Raw genomic sequence first — 25,788 nt, 5'->3', positions numbered from 1 at the left:
GGGGAAGACTGTATACAGGGTTATTTTTTTCTCCTCGTGTAATTTTCGCCCTTCTACACTTAAAAACAGTTTTCGCCCCATCTTGAATTTGCCCGGACACAGTTGTGTTTAAAGAAAGATAATATGAAAGATTGGAATTTGCCCAGTCTTAAATTCGCCTGCAAGCAATGAGGACAAAAGGGACGAAAATAAAATGGGGGCGAATATTTCCCTTTAAACGGCAAAACTAAGTTAGCAATAATAGTCAAGTAATAGTGAATTCAATATAAGCATGTTTGTAATAACCCTGTTTTACTGTATATAAAGATTAATACTAACAGGAAGTAGAGGGACTTCGAATCGAGTTCTTCCATCTGCCACAGCGATGGTGGAAGATCTATGGTAAAGTGTAATACCATTTCCCTGAAATCAAATAAGAAATACAAAAGAAATCATCGAATGTAAATTGATTTATCAAATACAATTTTCATATATGGACAGATCGCAAAATAGTCAACTCACCCTCATAATCACATCTGACTGGTCCAATATTCTGGATAGTTCCCGACCCAATGAATAGTAAATATCATATTGCAGGATTCCTCCATAACTTGTAAGCTAAAAACCAAGCAGATACAGTATACAAAACCAATATGATACACAAAACAAGAGCAATTCAGTCAAATCCCAAAATAAAGTCCAACAAGTGACAACAGAAATTTTTCTTTTCATTACCCTGTCTCCTAAAAACTCTCCAGGAAGTGACCAATAGTAGATTCCCGGAGGAACCAATCTGAGTCCGTCTCCGACCTGATAGAAGCCGCCGTAGTCTCCGGATGGCAGGTACTCCACGTAACGCTCGTCAATCGAGAGGGAGGTGTTCACGTTCACCATTTTCATTTCACCCACCAGATCAATCTACAATTACAACACATTATTTTTCCACTCTCAAAGAAACAAAGCAAGAATTTGTAGACTAATTTTACTGAAACGATGAAACTATATATAGCAGTATATAATTACTGTACTGACAAACTCTCACTTTGGAAATCTGCAGATCTGAGCTGAAACACTGAGTAGTGTGTCCAAAACAGAAACAGTCCACACAGTCGCTGTCAATGGAAGCTTCCACGTTGAATCTGGGAGGCTCACAGATGCCCTGGGGAGTACCTATAATCATGTCATATACCCCTGTTAACTAGTAGTAATATTTGTGTTGCATATAATAAATTAAGTAAGGGTTTTCATGGATGTTGCATGATGAACCTCCAAGGTCAACAAATGTCGATTTTGGTGGAGGATAATGGCTGTAGCGTTATTTTATCTTCCCAATAACTTATCACCAACTTTTCCATACAACAAGGATGACGGTACATCTGTTCCAAACAACACCTGAGCATGGATGAAGATACATGTAATAGATTATTTCAATTCATACAGGTGAACATTTGTGCATGCTTTGAAGCAATGGCCTAGATTCTGTTGAGGGACAGTCCACTTTGCAACAGTATGTGTTTATAACTATAAGCAAGAAATAGGAAGCACAAACATGAACATGTTCCCTATTCAACAATACAGAATATCTGACCAACACCAAAACATTAAAAATTGACAGAGACAATAGAACCTAGCTGACCCATAATTCACCTTTGATGTGCAAGTACACATACAATATGTTGTAAGATCCAACAACCAATACTAATAAATTAACACTTTCCACACCGCCATCATATTTTATACATCCTCCGTCCAAAAAAGCTTGATCTTTTATCTTTCTTACAACTTGGGTAGGTGCAAATTCTTTTGCAAGCCAGGCGTTTCCCGTGAATTGATAGACATCGAATCTGGTCAAATCTACTATAACCCACTACTTCCTTTACTTTCTCTGTGGGAAAAAAAATCACATCTTCCTCTCAAATGGCAGCATCAGCATTCAATCTTAAATTTGAAGAATTCTTTGAAATGCCTTGATGATTTTGCAAAGACGTACCTCTTTCCAGATGATGTTGATGGTATTCATATCCAACGTGGCCATATAACTCAATGACTGGTCAAAACATTTTCATGACATTAAAATGTAATATACATGTATTGTTATCAATTTCAAAAGAAATTAAGATTGATCTCAATTCATCTGCAATTTTTACAGTACGTTTAGATCTCCCAGTTACGAAAGGAAAAAACCCACAAAAATCATCCAACCATGTCACCGTTCCATAAAAAGTAAATGATGCATAAACAAAATTATAGAGAACCAAATATACATTTACATGTATATGTCAGTGCCATGTAATGCCTATCCCACATTTCAGTAACAATAGGTTGAAATCCACCATTACAATGTTTAATTATCCAATATCAATTTAACAGTATGATTTATTTACTTTCGATTCCTAATTAAACATGAGGAATTCATATCTGCGTAAAACTGAGAGAAGCACATCTCACAGATTTAAAAATTTTCATTTATTTATCGGAAAGATGTAAACTAAATGAGACTATGAGAAAAATTTGCCGTTTGCAATTTTGTATTCTCGGTATTTGTTGCAAAATGGTTAAATCATGGAATAAAGTCCTCACTTAAAAAAAGGAATCTAAAGTACCTGCAATGTATTACATTCATCTACAACAGGAAATGAATCTTGAATAACAGCTTCTTTTCATAACCTTCAAACTAAAATAAACCTCACATCTGCTGTGACCTCAAAAAGCAACAGACCCAGGCATATCACGCAGTGCTGATCCCACTGATCCCAATGATCCCAATTGCCATATATGTACATATAATTAGCTACCTTGGTACTCCTGGCGAGAAAGGTCTGTAACCTTTTTCTCACCAACAACTATAAACCCTGAAAGTAAAACTCGGTCATACCAATCTTCCCTCTTTGCCTGTGTGATGGGGTTAAATTACCATATTCCATGTGTTTTTATAAACATAAAGAAAGATTCTCTTTACTTCCTTTTAAGAAACTGCCTTATAACTGCTATATTGTGTTAAAGTACATTGTATTTTGCATTAAAAATGTAGCATCTTCATTCTAATATGTAAAAATTCTTCAACTACGGTAGTCAATTTTAAAAATCTTGACAGCCAATGGATGTCAATGCAGAAGCAGCTAAAAGACAAAATTGAATAATACTAAGACTGTTACAGATGCTAACCTCATCTTCTTAACTTACGTCTAACAATGATGATAGCATCGGGAGAGGCGAATATGCTTCCTCTGACATTGATGGCCTCGCACGTGTAAGCCCCAGAGTCCTCTACCCTAGCATCAGTGATGGTCAGGTTACCCCGGCCATTAATACTGGACACATGGATCCTGTCCCCGGTGGGAATGTTTCCCCAGTTCAGCCTCCATACAATCAGGGGGGTGGGGGTGCCGACAGCCTCACAGATGATCGTAAAATATCCTCCGATTTCAACTTCTATGTTTGGAGGCGGAGCAATGTTAATGGATGGAGCAGCTAGATTAAGAAAAAAGAGTAAACAATTAAATTAAAAAATTTCACAAATTGTCATAATATTTTAGGTATAACAAATTCTGAATAGAGCAATGCAATAAGTACTCACCACATCCAATTTCGTCGGACCTGTCCTGGCAGTCGATTTCTCCGTCGCACTGATAGGAGGCAGGCACACACTGGTCCCCTGACGTACACTGGTATTCTTTGGAATCACATGGGTCACCAGGCTTACGATTTGCTGAAATCAGATTCAGAATTCATGGATTAAAATTAATCTTCATGTGTTTTTTTCTTAAATATACTAGTAACATACTGTAAAGGTCGATACAGTGCATTCTAAGTATATGTTCATGTACCCATTAAGTTAAGCAACATTTTTTTTTTTTAAATAAATGTTTCGGTTCTCAGGTACAGCCACATGTATTTTACTGCTATATTGAAAATGGGGAAAACTCAGTTTTTCAATTATAAGTTTAAGAAAAATGGAAATTAAGGTATTCCCCTTTGCAAATCTGGTGATCAAAAATAAAATACCTGCTTGTCAAATTATATACCGGTAAGTTTTTGGCCTGAGAACAAAATAATACATCATTTTGCTTTACAAAGAATTTTAAAAGAAAACTTACGACAATTTTGTTCGTCTGAGTCATCTCCACAGTCATTGTCGCCATCACATCGCCAGATTTTCATAGCACACATTCCGTTGGAACACTTAAACTGATTGGGCTCACAGAGTTTGTCAACTAATAAATACAGGCATGCATGTGAAAAACAAACACAAATACAGAATGTTTTAACAATTCAATGAGAGTCATTTTAGATGTGTCAAGTATATAACATATCTATTTAACTGTAAACATTGCATTCTATCTGGATGCTTGCAAAATTTGACATCAGTCGAGCCAAAAAAAAATTATTGTTTGCTGGACATTCCCGCCTCATTGAAATACCCTGCTGATAAAATTTTATAAGCAAAAAAAAAGAGAGAACTTTTTTTATTTTTTTATTAGTTAAAATTTAATTACTTAATTTAATTAGTTTATTTTTGAAAAAAAAAAATTTCCTTTCCTTCCCTCCTGGGTCTTGAAAACCCAAGGCAGCAATTTGAAACAAACATTTTTTTAAGGATGGCCTCATAATAATAATTCATATTTTGCATTTTGTATTCTATATGCTGTCAAAAGCAGCATATCATTATATAGATACTGAAGCACAATCATGGTAATGTTTTAAAAATGCATACAACATACATAGTGAAAAGACTAAAATCAATAAGTCCAACAATACCGTTAGTAAACATTGTATTTATATACGTACAGTTACAGATGTTTGGGTCTTCATCGGATCCGTCTTCACAGTCTCTGTCTCCGTCGCAGCGGTAGTCAGCATTTATGCACTGTAGATTTTTACACACTGCCTCCCCTGGGCGACAAATTCCCGTGGGTGGGAGGGTGGGGGGAGTCACTAAACAAAAAATTTTAAAAAGTTTTCTAAATTTCAAATCCATGGTATAATATGCAGATGACCATTTGTATTGTATGGTTTGGTAGTTACTAACGAGCATCAATTTTCAAGGCTCTGGTAAAATTTATTTCAAGGATAGATAGATAAATATACAATAATCCTACCAACAGACCATATCATAGTTTTTCTAACTTTGATAAAAAAATAATTTCATGCATCAACTCACTGACAACAATAAAATCTACCAAAATAGGTGATCAATTGAAGAAACCACAGAAAATCTTTAATAAACTGAACATAGAGAAAAGAAAACAGATGGAAAAGCAGTACAAGTACTTTTATAAACATTTCAAATGACTTGAACTCAACACTTACATGACTGAACATCTAATGTGGCAATAGCAAAGTATCGTGACTCCTGTCCGACCACGGAACACATGTAAGAGCCGGAGTCCGCCATCTGGAGCTCCGGAATGGTCAGAAGGTTGCCCTCTACAGAGGCACGGAAAGGCAGGGACTACACAAAAAGATCACCAGAATCATCGTGTAAATTTCTGTATGCTCACAAATTGTCATCAATTGATTGGATATAATAATTACTGTAATGGTGACAAGTGAACTAGATGCAGATTTTTTAAATCAAATGCGTACATGATAGATGGGGGTCCTCTTATGCATGAAAAAACATCCCAAACAAAACATGAAATGCATTCTTTACTTATGTATACAATAAAGCAAATTCACAAAATCATATCCCAACAAACCTTTAAAAAATTGACAATCTCCCACCCCCACTACAAATCTATATGACTCCACAGCATATAGACATTTAAAATTTAATGGATTTATTTAATCATAAAAAAAAAAACAAGGGAGGAATAGATGAGTACCCCATTGCTGTAACGAGTCCAGCGGACAAGGACCGGTCGGCTTGGTTGACATCTGAACTGTGCCTGGCGCCCCTCCCTCAGCCTCAGACTGGGGGGTGAAACAGTGATGATCAGGGGTCGCTCTGTTGGGGGTACAGTGGTTCGTGCTTCAAGAAAAATAAAAAAGAAATATGTCAGTTGAGGGGGAATTTGATTTCTAGACACAAATGTATAATACTGTTAATTACAAACATTTTGTTTGTATGTGAAATAGAATCCATTTTTTATCTCCAAAATCATAACTGAATTGCACGTGAATTTGCTACACCCTAAAAAAAGTAAAAATTTGACAGAAATTGCCCTTTTTACATTTGACAATTTTCAGTGATGATTGTCATTTTTCCAAGTCAGAGTTATCTTTCTTGACAGATGATAAACTAGCCTTAAAAATATCAGTTCATTAGTAAATCATGCTTTACTCAACAAACATGTCACTCTAAACATCTTATCATAGCAATGTTTCTCTTAACAGCACCCTAAACCTCTAAAAAAAAATTGAGTGAAGCTCACTCAAAATTTTTAGCATTTGTTTTGTGATACATGTAAATGGAAATTAAGGTAAATGATACAATGATGCTCTTGGTTGTTAAAAAGAACACCAAATAAACCTAACTGCCTGTACCTAAAAATTGCTATACATGTACACATGCCTAAACAACAAGCATAAAAGGGAAAAATAGATGATAAGGTACATTAACTACAAAATGTACAAACTGAACCATCAACAGGTCCATTATAGGCAGCATCACTCACAAAATTTGTAAAGACAAGAAGTCAAGTCATATACAAAAGGTAGTTCAAAGATACAGGTAGAGGAAATGATAGACATGCTCTAAAACAGTAAATCTGTAGCAGACATATACTTATACAGACATGACAGGGAATAGAAAAGGAGTCATTGTACAGTCACCTGACACATACAAGAAAGGCAGACAAAACTCTGAATATCCACCTCCCTTCCTTCCCCACTAAACAATCGGGCCCATGGGCCACATTCCTAACCTGTGTGAGAGATTTTGGTTTAGTATTAAAATTTGAAACCTCATCAATATTTTCTTTATCAAACTCTGATTCTCTGAGTTCAAAACCTTGGCACCTAGGATCTTGATTTCAAAAAGTGTAAAATTTATCATATTGTTAATTTCAAAATTTTGAAATATGGTTTTTCCACATCCCTCCCCTAATTCTAAAGATGCATTCCCAAAAAGCCTTATAATTGATCTAATATTTTACATTTAACTTTAAGCCCTCTTTGTGGGCTCTTTTTCACCCCTTGTTTGAATACATTTGAAGAAAACTTGTTCTCAGCAAAACATTTTATAGCACTAGTCATTATGTTCTGAAAAAAAACCTCCCCACCTTATCTTTTAAAATTCTCTTATTTCTCATATTACTTCCCTTCATTGAGGGAACAGGGCACTTCATTTATCAAAATATTTAATCAACAGCTTTTTAAAAACAAATTTTGATCAGAAAACCTTGCTTGAGCCTCTGGCTAAGGTGCGCTTAATAACAACAAAACATTGGAAACAAACACACTACAAAAAGACTTCCAAAGTCAGAAAAGTCAAACAACTAGACCAGACAAGACATTTGTAGACACATACACAAACAGACAAACAAAACAGAACTTCAGACGCAGTGGCAGGCCCGCTTACTCACTGGTACACATAATCTCGTCGGAGCCATCAGGACAGTCAAAATAACCATCACAGTGCTTGATGGACTCCACACAGCCACCTCCTCTACACTGAAACTCAAATGGGCCACAGCTCTCCCCTCCTTCCAGACACAAACACATTGTACACAGTGAATTAATGACAAGTAAGACAAGGACACGTTTTGGTAACATGAAAAAGCAAATTATAAACATCATGAAGCAATAATTATATAAAAGGTTAGAAAAAAAAGCATTCAGCTGATGTTGATATATGCATGATCAGATTACGATATTTCCACTGATTTTGATCTGTGTATATTTATACAGATACAAAGTGTGTCAAACGCTAATTAAAATATTTCCAACAAATATGCAAAAAAAAAAGGTTAAAAATTAAAATCAAAGGAACTATAGCAAAATCAAAAATTTTTTTTTAAAAAGCTGAATAGAAAATACATAAATATCAACAGCAAGATTTTTCCCACCATTTTTAAAAGGGAAAAAAAAAGTAAAAGATAACATGTTCCTGATACATGTACCTCAAAATCCTTGAAGGCGCATTAAATTAAAAGAGGAAACCTATGAAATATCTTTTTTGGCCTTGATGGTATTGAAAATACACGCAGTGCATGATAAGTTTAAGATATTTATTATATGGTTTATATGCGAGTTAAACTGAAGTGTTTTATACTCACGACAATCATTTTCGTCGCTGCCATCCTGACAGTCTTGTCGTCCATCACAGCGTCTTGTCTGGGGCACGCATTTCCCATCAGAGTAACAAGTGAACTCACTATCCAGACATGCTACAATCATTAACAATTATCGATGATACAACAAAATATGGTCCAGGTCTTTTGATTAACAAGGGGCTACAATTCAACTCTTAAGATAATATATTTACATTCTACTGTGTTTTTCCATTAAATTCTGTGATCTTTAAATGCCTCTAAATGCAACAACTAATCACTGCGTAGGAATTAATATGTAATTTACAAAAGTAGTTCTCAAACAGTGATTTTTATGTTATCAGTTAAAAGATATATTTCATGAATGTTGACAAAACACCATGTTTTACAATTAATCAACAAAAAAGTTGACTTTATTGTTAAAAGCAAAATTTCAATAGTTATTTTTCATGGCAGACTATCATCAAACAAAATATGCATATAATATTTTCTACATATCTTGACATATTCTAAGGGTCAATAATTTAGAACTCCACAATTTCAAGTACCGGTAAATAAAATTAAATATACCTTTAAAGTACAACTTTTAACAAAGATTTAAAACAGGTAATTTATCATATCTATTATAAAAATACAAAGTTAAAGAATTTAATTTTATGAGAAATTTCAAATAAATTTTTCAGGAGAAAACAAAAATCTTCTTACGACAGTCGAATTCATCACTGCCATCTTGACAGTCTCGCTGTCTGTTACAGCGACTTGTCAGTGGAACACATGCTTTGTCAGAGAAACAGGTAAACTCATCAGAACGACAACCTACAAAATCACATACAAAATTATACATCGAAGCTAGTACAATAGATATCAATTAGAGATCGAAGGCTGGAATGATACATTGTTTGCTGTATTGATGTGTTTAATGATATTTGTGACACAATACAATATGTATCAAGATTATTTCTTTCAATTAAAAGAATCTGTTTTCAGTCTTGAAAATAGAAATGAATTTTGAAACACAACAATTAATACTCTGCAATTGACAAATGGTTACCATTTTGAATGGTTTTACTTTTTTTGTAATTGTGAGCTTTCACTGGATAACATTAACATCTACCAAGTATGATTCCCTCTATTTCTTACGGTACGTAACTTTAGTTAATTCATAGCTCTACAGAAACTAACAGGACTGAAATCTACACGCCCCGTTTATTGATTGATTGAAACCTACAACGACCTAAGAAAAATCACAGACTAAAATTCAGTGATTGATTTCGAATAAAAAGGAGAGTGAACTCAAACTTACCAGTACAACCGACTTCATCAGAATTATCAAAGCAATCGGTAACTCTGTCACACCGCCTCCTGATGTCTATACACTGGCCGTTAGCACAGGTAAATTGACTGGTGGGTGAACAAGCTACAAGAAAGTGACAGTCAATCAATCAATCAATCAGATGCATCAAATCTGCATGAAATCTAATGGCAGACTTTCATCAAACAAAAAGCGCATATAATATTTTCTACATGTATGGACTAACCTATTTTATTACATTATATGGGGGTTTTCCCCTGTATAAAGATATAAATGCTTTAGGAATATACACATCTTACAATTAGTTCACATATATAATTTAATTGATAACAGGTTTATTCCCTGATGATTCTATAAAACACATTCAAAAGATATTAATTAATCTACATGAAACATGAACAAACTTGCAGAAAATAAAGAAATATATGAAACACATGTGAACATATAGATCAGTAACTTAAAAGTTTAGAAATATAAGTTTGAAAGTGTCTAGCAAAGAAATCATTCACAGCATTGTGCAAATTAACCATTGCAGCGAACATTATGAAACTTCATCTTGCAAAAGAATTGCTGTTTAGTTTTCACATTGAAAATATGTTAAATTAGCCAGCTCAATAAACACACACAGTGAAAAGTGCTAGAATCAAGCTCATTTGATAAGGAGAAAACAAAGTACATTGAGCTTTGCAAATTATCAGATTTACATGTACCAAAATATACACAAAGAGTGTTGAAGTTTATTTATAGATCTTCTAGACTTGACACTGAAAATAAACTCACACTCTGCCAAAGCCCATTATCATCATTGACAGCAAAACAGTAAAGAAATTTGTATAAGCAAACAAAAAAATAATGTAAGAAAGTGCACCAAACAGCGAAATTCATGCCATGCAGTGCTTTGGCTCTATGCCAAGAGTTTCTGTTTGCAGAAACAATACGGCAGCCAAAAGAAACAGACAGGAGAGTTTCTGTGTGCCGAATCAATATGGCAGCCAAAAAAACCCAGGCAAGACACTTACAGCAGTCCATTTCATCAGACTTATCAACACAGTCGTCAAAACCATCGCAAACCAGCGAGGCATTTACACACTGATGCTCAAAAACACATGTAAACTGGGAAGCACTGTCACATTTTCCTGTAGGAAGGGCAAAGATGTCACAACCACAAAACACAATACATGTACAAACATTATACAAAAGGAATTCGCTTGGCCAAAACTCTTGTTCTACCCTTTACAATTCTCACTTACAAAATGTGTAATAATATGGCTCAACAAAGGCAATTTAAAAATATATTTGGAAGCTAGAATACCCCTTTTTAAAACTGCATTAAAAGCAATTGTATAAATTTTAAAAATTGGGAACTATTTCACTTTATTTCTATTGAATTAAAATATATATAAAATTTGAAAGAAATAATCTATGTAACATTTTGGAAGAAATCAAATTCCTATCAACTTATTGGAGAAAAGTTTTGAAATAATTAATAATTTCAACCAAACTTGTTTTATCCATTCAGAAGATTAAGTCAACAAATACATTTTCCTAGTACCGAGTATATTATAGACACACAATTCGAACAAATAAGTTTTATCCATAGTAAAGTTTTGTTAATTTTTAGACTTACGACATGATCTGTCCTCCTCGTCTGATCTATCGCTGCAGTCTGGATATCCGTCACAAAGTCGTCGTCTGTCGATACATTGTCCGTTCCTGCATGTAAACTCATCAGTGCGACAGGATACAGCTAAACATTCAAATGAATAGGAATTAATTCATTTACCAACTTAAAATCTAAGAATTGAAAAGTATATAGACACTATATATATATGTATATATACAACAAATTCAGCTAAAAATGCATTCACTCCAAATGACAAATATTTGATCAAATATTGTGTTTATAAATCCATTGTTGTATGTCACTGCCAAAATTGATTATCCCAAATGAAAGTGGATGCATGAGAAGAGTCAAAATAGTTCATATCTAATTAAATCATTAGTCAATGTGAGTGCCATAAAGCAAAATTTTAATTCAAACTTTGATCACATTTTTCATATGCATGTACATGTATAACAAAAACAGAGATACCATTCCAATCTCTCTCTCTCTCTCTCTCTCTCTCTCTCTCTCTCTCTCTCTCTCTCTCTCTCTCCTTCTCTTTTTCTCTCTCCCTCAAATTTTAAAGATGGAACTTACTGCAATTGGCATGCTCATCGGATCTGTCGGGACAGTTGATTCGGCCGTCACACTCGGCTGCACTGGGTATACAGCGCTCTCCATCAGCACACATGAACTCACCACTCCGACAACCTGCACAATAAACCATGTCAATGTTTGCATAGTCGTGCAATATCAACATATGTGTTTTTCTATTTAACCTAAGTTTACAACATAATTGCTTTTAAAAGAATAAATTTAATGCTAAAATTGTAAGCCATTTTCTGTGTTACGAACTATACCACTTAAACAAAGCTTACATGCAACTTAATGACTTTGAATCCATGCAAATGCATGTACTTTTTTTCCACATATTCGATGTACAAATGTTAATAATCCCTTTTGTCTACTATTTTTCTTCAATTTTTTTTTTTAAATACCAATAACAAGTGTACAGAGTTTTAGAGATTGGAATGTTGACAGACAGCACTATGTTTAACAACCGTTTCGTACCACAGTATCTGGGGAACTCATCGCTGCCGTCTCCACAGTCGGTCTTTCCGTCACACTGAGATCCCGGGGGTGCACAGGTTCCGTCGTCACACGTATGCTGACCCTGAGGGCAGTCACGAGTGGTGGTGCCTACATTTAGAAATAGTGTCATACAATATAACTTTGCTAAAAAGTTGATATTCCAACCTAAAATCAAATTTTCAAGAAGCTTAATACATAATGTGTAGACTTTGGGTATCAAAATGTTATACATGTATTTCTAATGCTTAAGAGAAAGAACAAATTAATGTACCCCCCCCCCTTAACTATGTACTGCATATTCTGACATACATGTATCTCATTCATATATATTGCTCTTTCTATCTGTCAAAATATTCAATTTTACAGATACATGTATGTAAGACTATCAACCACAACAACAAAACATAGTGCAAAAACCACAAACATACGCTTTATAGATCAATTCGAAAACAGACAATGTGAAAAATCATGAAAGTTGGTGATTTGCAAATATACTGTATATAGCTACATGGTAAAAGACGTACAAGTGTCTTAATAAAAATGAGAGTGATTGAGACTTACAGTTCCTCTCGTCGGCCCCGTCCACGCAATCAGGGAAACCGTCACACAGATAAGCTTTGTCTACACATGACCCATCATAGCAACGCAGCTGGTCATCCTTACATGCTGGCGCAAAAACAAAAGAGGCATGCAAAGCAAAGATGATACACAGAGGACAATAAAACTTATAGTGAGGTCATCATAATGGACTAGAAATCAGTTCTGATGAAACATGTACACACAGTGAATGAAGGTTATGTAGATTCCCAATTAAATGCAAGGAATTCATATCCGCATAAACGCTCGAGAGGCAAATTTTGCAGATTTTTAAATCTTGCTTTTTTTTCAAACAGATGTAAATTATATGAAACAAAGATAAAGATTTCGGCATCCACAATTTTATGCAAAAGGGTTGAATTGCGGAATGAAGTAGTTGCGTAAAATAAGAAATCTTAACTTTACAGCAACATCAGAAACACTTTTGGCATCTTGAAATGGCAGACACCTCACGATATTTCACAGCATAAGATAAAGAAGCTTGTACATGTAGTGATATCTAGATAATTCATGTAAACATGTTGTATAATTAAAACAAACAACAGTTCTGTTTAACCTGCCAATGACTGATAGATAAATATTATAATATGTAGTACACATTCTTTTCTATTGTTAATAAAGGAAAATACAGTAAAACAGGCTTATAGCAAACACACTTATTATGAATTGACAATTATAGTGAAGTGATTTTCTTTCCCTTAACTTCCAAAATATATTAAACACTTAACAGATATAACAAATTACGCTTGTAACAAAGCAAAATTATCGGTCCCTGTTACTTCATTGTAAGAATGTTTTACTGTTTTTGTCTTTAATAGCAAAATTTGAAGAATCCAAGAAAATGTTAAGCTTAACATACAAATATGCTTAGAACCATGAACTTTGACATAATAACGAAGGTGACAACTGAAAGTATATTCCACCCCAGCAGCAACAGCATGCAAAATAATGAACTTTAATGATCACCAAAGCAGCATATAATTAAGAAACTTTTATATTATCTGCAGATCATCATTATTAAACATGTACTACAGACTGTACTTGAACGTTATATTCAAATGTCTTTGTGAAACTCAATAACCTGTACTTGCATGATCAAATTAATTTAATCCATCCTCTTACCCTTACTAAGACTAAGAAGACATTTCACACAAGACACTTTCTCCATACTTATAATTTGATTATCATAAGTTATTACATGTACTATCCAAACTTAAAATTTGACTATCATAAGAAATTACTAACAAAATGGTCAGAGGATATCCACACCTAAACAATCAAATACAAAACAACAAAATCTGAGGACTGAATATAAGCATAAGCCAAAAAAAGTATACCCTTGATTCAAAACTTCAAAATTTCAGTTCAGGTGAGCTATTAAGCTGACCATGGACATGGCCTATGTTACCTGGTATGACTAGGAGATCCACGGAGGCTTCCCCCACCCCTGCTACTGTGTCTGTGTAACATACATAGGCCGTCACATCGTTCATGGTCAGGCTGGGAATGGATAGTCGCCCACCCTGAAGTACGGCTTTGGCAGGTAGAGCCTGGGTTTGAAAACAACAGGGTGATTAGTCTGTACAGTCTGGGTTATTCAGCAATATCAATATTCCACTACCTCTAACCTGAGGTTGCAGGGCAAATGTTTAAGTACAAATGACGGCAAAATATGGGGATTATATGATTTCAATGTAAGTTTAATAGCAAAAATTTACCAGTAATGTTTGTCAATTCTTTATTCAATTCAACGTAATTCCAAATTTCTTTATGTTTAAATGATAGCATAACTTCAGTAAAATGCTCATCAAACTTGAAAATACATTGAAAATGGAAGAAATTAAAGGAAACTTGGCTTTTGCTTTCAGGAAAATTATATTAACATGTAATAGTAAAAAATAATAAATCCCTGTTGCTCCTTAGAACAGCACTCATAACATCAAGCATCTTAAAACCATTTCCTTGTAGAAGAATTGTATGCGACGTACCCCATCCTTGGTCTTCCACCGAATGGTGACCCCGACATTTCCTGTTGCGACACAGTCAAACACAGCTGTCTCTCCCTCGTTATAAATCTGCTGGGACTGCTGAATATCAAGCCGAACACGTTCTCCTACAGAACATCAAACATTACATCATGTTTAATAATAAATTATTCTGGCCCCATGCACTGTTAAATGATGAATTAATCTCGCCCCAAAGTCACCAACTTTCCTCATCTAAATTCTCAGTCTCAAATCCGAGGTATACCAAAATATAAATTAAGAAAGTATGAATTGCAATGGCTAACTTTCATCATCTTAATTTTCAGTCAGAAATCTGAGGTTTGCCTCAAATTATGAACATGTATAAGTCTTGTAAGGATTTAAGTTGAGAACTGCTCTGGGTGAATATGGGGCCTGGCCAAGCCATCACGGAAATTTTCACATCAATCAACTCAGTTCACAATTCAATTGCTTGAAACAATAGTGCATGAATTTGAGTTTAAAACTTGGAATGGAGGCTGAGTAGTGACATGAGGAAAGTTGATTACTGTGGGGCCATGTCTTAAGAAATATTGTTGTCTTCAGCATGATGTATACAGCAACCTAAGACAAAAACATAATGCTGTTGTACATGTGTAGATGATTTTGCTTACCACAGATATTGACACTCTCATCTGAGCCATCCCTACAGTCCCTGACGATGTTACAGAGGGTATCCCCCCCTACACACTGGCCGTCATCACACCGGAACTCCCCCTCCGGACAAAATGTGTTGGTGCCTGACAAAACATAAAGATCCTATCTAACACAACAGCTGTTTGAAATAGCTCCATCATGTATATTTGTCTAAACATCAATTTGTTTGGCCTCCATTTAGAGGATTGAAAAAAAATGACTGTTTGAAACAGCTCCATCATGCATTTTTGTCTATATAAACATCAATTTGTTTGGCCTCCATTAAGAGGATTGAAATAGATGACTGTTAGAAATAGTTCCATCATGCATATTTGTCTAAACATCAATTTATTTGGCCTCCATTAAAAGGATTGAAATAGATGACTGTTTGAAATAGTTCAATCATGCATACTTTTCTAAACATCAATTTCATTTGGACTCCATTAAGAGGATTCAAAAAGATGGTAACATAACTAGATTACAATTTTGCCAGTCATCGCTGAGTGAATTCAGATTTTTATCTATAACTGACCACACAGAGAGAGAAACTCGTCCGAACTGTCATCACAGTCAGGAGTTCCGTCACATTTCAGGTCCGATGGGATACACATGCTGTCGTTGCATTGGAACTGGTCCGCTGTGCAGATTTGTGGTGGGAGGGTGGGAGGAACAGTCACCACCACTACAGAGAGAGAGAGAGCAATAGTCCTACATCACAGCAAATGAAACATCAAACACACCATAACTGACTGCATGCATGGTCAATGTTCTTTCATTATTAACCTTACAAAGCAACGTATCCCTTGGGAAATTTGTTTCATAAGATGAGCTTAAATACAACAATCACCTAACTCTTATTAAGATTGTGATGATGCATATTTTACAAATTTACACAAGGAACTTTCTCCAAACTTCGTATAAGATAAGCTTACCACAATCATCTTCATCTGAGCTGTCGTAACACTCTGGCAATCCGTCACACAGTTTCCCTATCACACAGTCTCCATTTTTACAGCGTATCTGTCCGGCAGGACATGTGTCGGGGGTACCACCTGTGACAGAAACAATCACTGACATGTAATGGTTATTTGTATATCAGACTTGGCACACCATTGAAAAGAAGGACCAGCAAACTTTGAATAGTGCTCGGATTTCAATTTCTTTCACTTGACAGGGCTTAGTACAGAGCTAATATTATTACAGGAAACTATGAAAACTATCTGTACATATATGGACAAACAGTAGGAATTTCCACAACTACAGTCAAACCCTCAAAACATTGTAACCTCAAAAACCTTATACTGTGGTTTCACCAATTTTCATTGAATACCAATTTTTCGTGGATTTCGTTTTTAAGTTGATCCATGAAATTAAATGTTCATTGAAATGCAATTTCTATTAACATTTTGTATTGATGGGGGTCATTAGCCACGAATTTACATATCCTTGAAACTGTGATTTTCACTTTATCCACGAAAATTGATGCCCTTGAATACAAATGAAACCACAGTATATGTCAAATTGACTTCCAAGTCTTTGTATTACTTTACATGTATAACCAAAATATCTCAAATGTTAGGTCTCATCAAGTTTGAGATAGCATTGTACGATTGTATATAAATAGTACATTTAGAACTTTGCATACTTTAGCTAGGCCAACTTACCACAGTTGTTCTCGTCCGATCTGTCCAGGCAGTGGATCACTCCATCACACCGCTTTCCCTGGACACAGGTGCCATCTTCACATCGGAGGAGTCCCTCGGGACAGGACACAGATGTACCACCTAATAACAGATCACAATAATTCCTATAATTAAGTATCAGGTATTTCTATCATCTTTTCAGGTTACTAAATTTTTGTTTTCATAACTCTGTCTTGTTACACTGTTACATAATTTGGATTTTTTTTTTTGTTTTTTTTCAGGACTGGGTGGAGGGGGGGGGGGGGGGAGGGGGGGGAATGAAAGAGGGGGATGTGAACATGGTTCATGTGGAATAGCTTGAGTTTTGTCATCAAAATATATATCCATATGAGGGCTTAGAGGTATTTCTCACAGATCCCACTCCCCCTTTCCAAAGGCATAACAGACAGGGCAGACAGAAACGGTACTTAAGATGGCAAGGGTGCATGAAAATCTGAATAGCTGAACTGCTAAAAATATTTAACAAATCTATGGTGGATTATAAACTGCAACTGTGACATTACATTTCAATAAGCTGATCATTATGTGATCAAAATTAAGTCTTAATTTCAAGAAGATCTATAATAATGCCAATTTTCATCAATTTTGAACTGGATAAGCAATGAATTGAAAACAGATCCATATATTTATAACATGGCGTTTAACTTATCTTTTAATCAATTTTTTTTTTATTTCGAAAGCTGTATTTACCAATTGAAAAAAAGCAATGCAGGAAAAAAAGGATTAAAAACCAGGCATGAATTCTTTATACAGCTGAAATGAAACTCTAGAAGGCCATTCAATGTTCTATTGGATTAATTTTATACAGAAATGAAAAATTTATGAAAACCTAACACCTGCATTTGAACCAAATACTGTTCAAACATTTTTGTATAATTAGGCTAAAAAATTAACATGAAATCGGGATATAATATAAGCGGATTGGAAAAAAAATAAAATGAGAGTAAATTAAACTTATAGTAGAAAAGAATGCAACCATTTTCAAAAATTTACATTTTTAAATGCGGGATTTTAATTAATATGATACCAAAACATCATCCTTAAAACCATTCACACTTGGTTAATCTAATAAAAAATTAGATTTAATTATGAATGGAAAAATCTTTTTCTTAATATTTAACTTCAAGAGCTTTATTCATTTCAGTTTATGCAAAATTGTATCAACTTGAATAGTTTTCTAGATTTATGAGATCATGCCTTGTATGTATTGTGTATGAATGTGTTATATGTATTATAAAATGAAAAACTGTAAATAAAAAAAAAAAAAAAAAATTTAATTATGAACATGCATGTTTCTCTCCTTGTGTTTCTGCCCCTTCCCCTGATCCATCAATATCATTTGATAATCTCTTCACTTTACAAGAGTTTGGAGATAGAATTAATGTTAACTACCACAGTTGGTTTCATCCGAGTTATCTTCACAATCGTTGGGCACCCCGTCGCATCTATAATCCCCATTGATGCAAGCACCGTTGCTGCACTGGAATTCCTGCGCCGAGCATCGGGGATCTACATCACATAAAAATAGCCAACATGAACAAAGATCTGATTATGTCTCACTTGTTTACCAGAATGTCTGCCAGACTGAATCATATGTTAGCTCACTCCTTTATGCTGAAACTTATAATGCACAAATGACCACAAATTGACAGACATGCTTTAGAATTACGAAATCTGTATATATTCCCACCAAACTTTTTGTGACTGATGTTCGACATTAAAACTTACATGGATTTGATGGGTTAAAAGGTTTTTATAATGTTCACAAATTAAGATAAATTAAACAAGGGTGTCCTTGTTAATAAAACAAAGAATCAGCATTGGTTTGGTGGATGGTTCATTCATGATTCCAATATGACACGTACCACATCTCTCCTCGTCGCTGCCATCCAGACAATCCCGCTGCAGGTTACACACGAAGGCCGCAGGAATACACTGTCTGTTATCATTGCATCTGAACTCATTTACACCGCACTCTGTCACAGCTACAACAAGTCAACAACAAATAGTCACTACCTCAATGTCAAAACACAAGATAAACAACCCATATAACAATACAGTTCATCATGTCTACAACATCTGTACATAACTGCAGACCAATTCACATAACATTCATACCTAAGGTAGCAAGGGACAGTTTCGAATAAAGTACCCGTCAATATTTTTGTAAAATTGAGAGTTGCTGTACTTGAAGGCTTATGAGTGTTGCTAAAATTCATGAAATGATTTTTAATGATTATCATTAGTTAGAGGGGTGTCTCTTGTTGAAATTGATATGCAATACGTAGGCCCCTTATGTTAGGTACATGAGAATCAGAAGTAAAATGCGAAACCTGCGGCTATGACTGTTGTGCTGACTTTACACAGTGAAATTGCAAGTTACAGACGGGAGGTAAAATAACACGAAAAGTAGGTGGATGGGACATTGTAAACTATACACCGGTAAGTTTCTGACATGTGATAGTGCAACATGCACGCGGTACGGAAGGTCAACCCTCTGCAGGGAATTAGCTGGGGGAGGTCTAAAAAGCTGAAAAATCATGAAAAATTAGCAAAATATGAAAGGGTCAAAATCTCATAAAAACCAGTATGAAGAGAATTTTACAGGTTTTGATTAGTAATTTTCTTCAGAAATTGGTGATTGGCCTTATAAAGAGTGAATAAAAGGTATTTGTGCTGAATGGGAACTGAGGAAATTCTAGTTACAGAGTTCCGAAGACATGCATCCCTTGGCTACAATGAATTGTATCAAAAAAACTGTCCCCTGCCACCTAAACTTAACCTAAAGGCTGTCTAACATGCTTCAAATTTAAGAACAAAACACAACAATTTCACCAAAACGATAAAATAATTAACTAATTAATAAACTTATAATAAACTAATCATTTCTAGCTTATCAGTACTTCAAAATTGTTATGTGATGGAATTAACAATAATTATTCATTTTTCTTTCTTTTCTTCTTTTTTTTTCAAACAAGTAAATGGAACCAGTTTCAAGTTTGCTTATCATGTTTGTAAAAGCATGCATGTACCGGTGCTTTTTAAGGTACTACCTTGTATGAAATGTAACTACATCATCATTTCATGTACTGTATATGAACGATTTAATACATATATATTCATATAAGCATTATAACATACAAGTACGTCTACTGTATACATACGACAGTTCTTTTCATCCGATCCATCGAAGCAATCCTGTTGACTGTCGCACCTAAATATGGCATCAATACAGTCGCCATTATCACACTGGTACTGACCGATCAGACACGTCTTCGGGACTTTTCCTATAATTAATAACATGAAAAAGTCAGTTCTCTCAAACTACTTGCCCATATTACTTTCAAGTAGTTTACTGTAGATTGCTATTAATTAAACATGAGTAATTTCCGTAATATTTGTGTAAAATTGCAAGAAATACATCTTGCAGAAAAAAATGAAAGCAAGACTGTCTTAAATTAAACCAAATTACATTTCTGCAGAACAAGTTCAAAATTATTTTCCTACCTATAGAAGTATAGTCCATAATGGCTTTGATGGCAAAGGTTGCTTTAGTTTCCTCAAAAGTAGTCTTCTCCAAGTTGAATTCCGAACCGACTGTAAAATCCTCATCATAAGCGGTAGCGTAATAGTTTGTGTAAAGTTCCCTGATAGAGATTCCCGGGGTCTCGTCTGTAGCACTAGCCACCACACCCTCCTCAGCGTCCCTGGAGTAGAACACACCAATGAAATCCCCTGCCTCGGCCAAGAGAGGGGTGGGGAGCGTCACGGTGATGTTCCCCACCGTGTTTATTGCCGGTAACTCCGTTTTCCCGATGAGTGAGAATTTGTAGTCATCCGTCTGCCTCCATATGCCCACATAGCCTGAGTATCGTGGAATGATTCGGTAATACTGCCAGGCGATGACATAGCCACGGCACGGGAAGATGTTATTGATCAGGAAGTTGGCTCTGTTGTCTCCGATCCGGGGCAGAGACTCCGGATCTCTCCCAACGTATTCCGGACAAATGCTGCCATCTATGGAAATGAAAGCAAATTTGTTTTACTGAAATAGATACACTGAAACAAACTTGTTTAACCGAAATAGATACACTGTACTACAAATTTTTGAAATAGAAGAATTTGGATACTGTGTCATTTGTACATGCATGCACTTACACTTAAAACCTTGATTTGGGACAAAACTGTATTAATTTCAAAAATTGATTTTTTATATAATTGATATGTTGCCAAAATTTTTATGGTCTGTCTGTTGTAAAAACGATTATGACAAGTTTGCGGTCAAACGTTACTTTTGCATCAATTCCATCATTTTTACGTGTAACTTGCACAATACAGTAAAAACACAAAAACACACGACAAAGCACAGAAACGAGGCACTTTCAAACTTAATTCACAATGTTCTTATAAGTCTTCAATTCTAATATTTGCCAATTAAATTGATAAGAAATGTTGAGTACACTTAGAGTGATTGAAACAATGGAAGGAACATATCTCCTCACTGTTAAATTAAAATTCAAAAATAGCTTTCTTTTAGATATGAAAGCTGATCTGGTAACTCTCACTTTCAACCTTTTTCGACTGAAGAGTTCTAAATAAATGGATCTTATCAGTTGACTCATTGAAGTAACTACTCTATAAAGGTCCTTGTTGTTAACTACAATATAATTTTCATCAAAAGATTTTGAAAAATGTGCCATGATGCATAAGTCAAGGGGCTTAATAATTGAGCTGAACATGATTTGCTCTTCATTTATGAAAAAAAATTATACTTTCAAACAGATATAAACTTAATTGGTGTAGACAGTTTAAGCTTTATAAACCATGAATTAATTATCAATGATAATCATTAAGTTCTGTGTCATCTTGATATATTGACAAAGATAGACCAAAAAGCACATACAAACAGACATGCCACATCTTTTAAAAAATAACACACCAAAAAAACTATGATGATGTGTAGAATTACGAGTGACAAAAATTTGAAATATTGCGATACCATGGCTGACAGAATTACGCAGTAATCATTCCGTTCCATTATAACTCTCCAATTTCATTGCTCAAAATACTGCCAAGTCATTCTGATAGGATCAACACTTCAGACAGGTCATATATGATATGCATTTATACAAACTTGCTCATTTTGTTAAAGGGTTTTCTATATAGATACATTTGTACATAGACAATTCCAAAGACTTGCACATTTTCTAAAATGTGGTTTATCCCACCAACAAAGTCCTAGCTGTATCAACTTTAATCCCATGTGACAAGTATGATTTATTACACAACAGTAACTCTTCCTTAGCTAATGCCACAGCACATTCCTATATTTAACCAGCATTCTGCATCAGTTAAAATTCATCCCCGTGATTCTGATGAGAAACAAACTGGTAGGCAGCTGTCAGAACAGTTAACGATAAGAATAGAGCTACCAGGTACAGAGCATATTGGTTATTGTGGAGCAAAAAAAAATCATTTTCACGCCACATAGTCACCTCCCATTCTCATAAAACGCACCTCTCTCAATGGATGAAAAAAGTTGTTATTTGTCGCAGAAAAAAAGAAGTCTCATTCAATTTAGAAAGTTCAAACTTTGGTACAAACCTTGCAGAATCAACTTTGATGTGAGGTCTATAGCGTACACATAAAAACAAATTTTAAAATTCTCCTAAATCATATATTTTGAGTAATGAAGGATTAATATATCACAATATCATAAAACTAAAGAGAATTTGACAGCTCTTCCCTCTCCAAACCTTTTTTCTGATCCAATAGTTTAACCAATGCTAAATTTGATATTAAAACTTCATTAAAAATAATCTTGATCATCAAGTGCAATTTTTCAACTTTGAAATATTGCATGCATGGTTAATTTCATAAACATGACTACAGCATTTAACTTCATCTACTGAGAAATAAATTATGTCTACTTTTATTAACTAGCTATCAAAAACATAACAATAAGGTTAAAAAACCAATCATATTTCTATCTTACCTTTTAAGGGTCTGAATTCAAATCCGACAGGACTAACAGTAAAAGGGGAAATAACTCCAGTCTGTAGTGCATTGTTCAGTGTATCAAACAGAGCTGAGCGGTCATTGAATCCTTCAGATCCCAAATCAAAGGTCACCATCAATGACCCCGGGCTGGAGAAACAAAAGAAAACATGCTTAATAATATACAAATATTAATTAATGACTAATGGAATCAGAATACTGGTACTTAATTGTCAATATATTTTTAATTTATTTGTACACAATCTAATTTCAGATATTTAAGTTCGATTATTAATACTGCTCTGAACAGGATTAAGTTTACTCATTGCTTCTTTCACTAATTTACTTCTTGCTTCTTTAATTAGCTTGTATAATGCGCATAAGCTCCGAGAGTACAATAAATAACTAACAATCATACATTCCTCCTACTGAACAATGTGGGATGTGAATAAAAACATCCCTGCATTTATACTAAATTAGTTTTTAATATACAAAAAATAACCCTGTACATGCAAAAAAAAATGAACGAATCAATCACTACTTGTCAATTTTTTGTTCACAGCTAGGGTAAATGATATTTAACAGGTGTTTAAGAACTAAGTAAGGAAATACTAAATCAATCTGAAAATTTAAAATTCAGTTAACATAACTCTGTATGTTACAAATGTTGGTGTTCTTTTTAAATTTGTTTTCCTCACCTGAACTGTAAAACCACCACGGTTTGCTGTCCTGGGACCCCATCAAACTGAAGCTGTATGGCTGAGGCCACTTTGCCAGACAGTTCCCTGAATGCCACTGATGAGGTATCGCCCAGCTCATCTTGGTACTGCAGGCTAGTGATGTTGATTGTACATCGGTAAAACTCTGAAAGAGAACAAACAAAGTCTGACTGCAACTGGTCAAAACTCAAAGGTGCATCAAAATTTTTCTCTTTGCTACTACATTCTTAATTGTTTGTCTACATGAATGCAGGCTTTACATGATTCTTTTATTCTTTTGAAAGAAAAGAGCAGGAGATTGCTCCCAAGATAATGCTGTTTTGGCTCATAGGAATTGAATTCATTGAATTAAAGCATTTCTAGACTATTAAACACTGGAAAAGTCTTGTATTTCTGTCTAAATGTACAGGTACTGTGGAATCAGAATTCGTGGTGGCTCAAATTTCGTTGTTTTCTGGGTAGCCCTCCCCCACAAATTTAAGTCCTCTATGAAAACACGTTTTGAAAGAGTAAGTTTTCTTACTTAAACTGAAAACCAACAGATCCTTGAAATTAAATCCCCATGAATAAGCAAAAAACCAACAATCCACGAAAATTGGCCCCCACGAATTTAAATGATTCCACAGTATTTAAATATTCCATGAAACTTATGAAAGCATTAGCTGTGGAAAAATTCAAGCATCGACTGCTACAATATTTGACATTTGTACAAAATTATCAGACATAATATATCGCTGCAGCATGCACATGATCTAAAAATTTGACGGTCACATATATGAGAAGTTCAAGATTATACGTCAGTGTATGGCTGATATTGGATTCATTTAATTCTTGTCTTTTCTCATTAGAAAATGACAGGCTTTTTTAATTAAAGAACTAAATTGCTAACATTAAAACCAATTTAAAACCGCATATTGGTTAGTGATCCATCTTGGCTAGCCAAGAGTTTTTGGTCTTCTCTGCTCATCATAAATGGAGCAAAGTGGACCAAAATACCCTGGCCTAGTGATGATGTTAATAGTAATAATGGTACAAACAAAAATATATCTATTTTTCTTTGCTTAAAGTAACATTGCACAAAATAATTTATGGCATTCAAAGTCATATTTACATCTACAGAATATTTTCTGCTTTATGTCTTAATATAGTTAAGTTCGTTAACAATAATATAGTTAATTTCACCTAATTCTATAATTTGTTAAAGGAAAGATGTAAATATAAACAATAAAATGCTTTCTTTGATGATTCATGCTGGTTATGAAGGTAGTAATCATTGCAGAAAGGGTATACATAACCTGCGATAGCTTCCTTCATAACACACATGAATCACTAAAGAAATCATTTTATTGTTTAAACATACACAAAGGCCATCAGTACCCTGTTTGTCACAGGCTTTGAGTTTGCGTCTGCAGTACAGATAATTGTCGTCTGTGACAAGGCAATAGAATTCTTACTTTAGATATAAAGCTAGCTATTAATTATTCCATTAATTAATTGTTGGTGAAAAATAAACAGTACAAATTTTCTCCTGAGCCACTGGGACTTCTTACAGTAGCAAATTTTGTTTGATCAAACATTCCAATGACATTCCAACCATCAGAAGATATAGCATGGGGTCTTGAATCTCTGTGTGACACTGAGTATAATCATATAATACTTTATAGTGTTCACTAAAAACAGTAGAACAAGCCACTTTGTGTTCATTTGTCAAAACTATTGCGATCTTATATTCTGACAAACATATATGTGGGTTTTATGGGGGTTTTTTGCGTAGCATATAAAAAACACCTCAATTTCATATACATGCATGTACTAGCTGCAATCATGATTTGCACAATTAAATAGAAACCTTATTTAACAAGTACAGAACATTTGGAGAAGACAATATAAGTCTTTACTATCATTTGTTGTTC

The 25,788-nt window shown here is 34.5% G+C and overlaps 1 protein-coding gene across 7 annotated transcripts in view; it reads right to left on the bottom strand.

Moving 5' to 3' along the window:
* Positions 1 to 25,788, bottom strand: part of LOC128186518 (basement membrane-specific heparan sulfate proteoglycan core protein-like) — a 74,890-nt gene that overhangs the window by 38,481 nt on the left and 10,621 nt on the right. For 3 of the 7 annotated variants that reach the window (XM_052856307.1, XM_052856306.1, XM_052856309.1), the window contains exons 3-32: positions 23,855 to 24,020; positions 23,155 to 23,306; positions 20,667 to 21,176; positions 20,324 to 20,446; positions 19,025 to 19,144; positions 18,552 to 18,668; positions 17,121 to 17,240; positions 16,389 to 16,508; positions 15,989 to 16,138; positions 15,435 to 15,560; positions 14,785 to 14,909; positions 14,205 to 14,346; positions 12,761 to 12,865; positions 12,179 to 12,307; positions 11,705 to 11,818; positions 11,132 to 11,251; positions 10,524 to 10,640; positions 9,496 to 9,609; positions 8,898 to 9,008; positions 8,199 to 8,309; positions 5,805 to 5,950; positions 5,290 to 5,431; positions 4,768 to 4,914; positions 4,077 to 4,193; positions 3,557 to 3,688; positions 3,163 to 3,450; positions 1,022 to 1,149; positions 715 to 897; positions 502 to 597; positions 319 to 402 (exon numbers count right to left, since the gene is read on the bottom strand). In XM_052856307.1, the coding sequence (XP_052712267.1) occupies positions 319 to 402; positions 502 to 597; positions 715 to 897; positions 1,022 to 1,149; positions 3,163 to 3,450; positions 3,557 to 3,688; positions 4,077 to 4,193; positions 4,768 to 4,914; positions 5,290 to 5,431; positions 5,805 to 5,950; positions 8,199 to 8,309; positions 8,898 to 9,008; positions 9,496 to 9,609; positions 10,524 to 10,640; positions 11,132 to 11,251; positions 11,705 to 11,818; positions 12,179 to 12,307; positions 12,761 to 12,865; positions 14,205 to 14,346; positions 14,785 to 14,909; positions 15,435 to 15,560; positions 15,989 to 16,138; positions 16,389 to 16,508; positions 17,121 to 17,240; positions 18,552 to 18,668; positions 19,025 to 19,144; positions 20,324 to 20,446; positions 20,667 to 21,176; positions 23,155 to 23,306; positions 23,855 to 24,020 (4,355 nt within the window). Of the gene's footprint in view, positions 1 to 318; positions 403 to 501; positions 598 to 714; positions 898 to 1,021; positions 1,150 to 3,162; positions 3,451 to 3,556; positions 3,689 to 4,076; positions 4,194 to 4,767; positions 4,915 to 5,289; positions 5,432 to 5,804; positions 5,951 to 8,198; positions 8,310 to 8,897; positions 9,010 to 9,495; positions 9,610 to 10,523; positions 10,641 to 11,131; positions 11,252 to 11,704; positions 11,819 to 12,178; positions 12,308 to 12,760; positions 12,866 to 14,204; positions 14,347 to 14,784; positions 14,910 to 15,434; positions 15,561 to 15,988; positions 16,139 to 16,388; positions 16,509 to 17,120; positions 17,241 to 18,551; positions 18,669 to 19,024; positions 19,145 to 20,323; positions 20,447 to 20,666; positions 21,177 to 23,154; positions 23,307 to 23,854; positions 24,021 to 25,788 lie in introns of all 7 variants that reach the window. The other 4 variants (XM_052856308.1, XM_052856311.1, XM_052856313.1 and 1 more) reach the window with 4 other exon arrangements.

This window comes from Crassostrea angulata, chromosome 6 (genome assembly GCF_025612915.1).
Source record: "Crassostrea angulata isolate pt1a10 chromosome 6, ASM2561291v2, whole genome shotgun sequence".
NCBI classification, from domain to species: Eukaryota; Metazoa; Mollusca; class Bivalvia; order Ostreida; family Ostreidae; genus Magallana; species Magallana angulata.
This window is presented reverse-complemented; position numbering and strand designations above follow the sequence as displayed.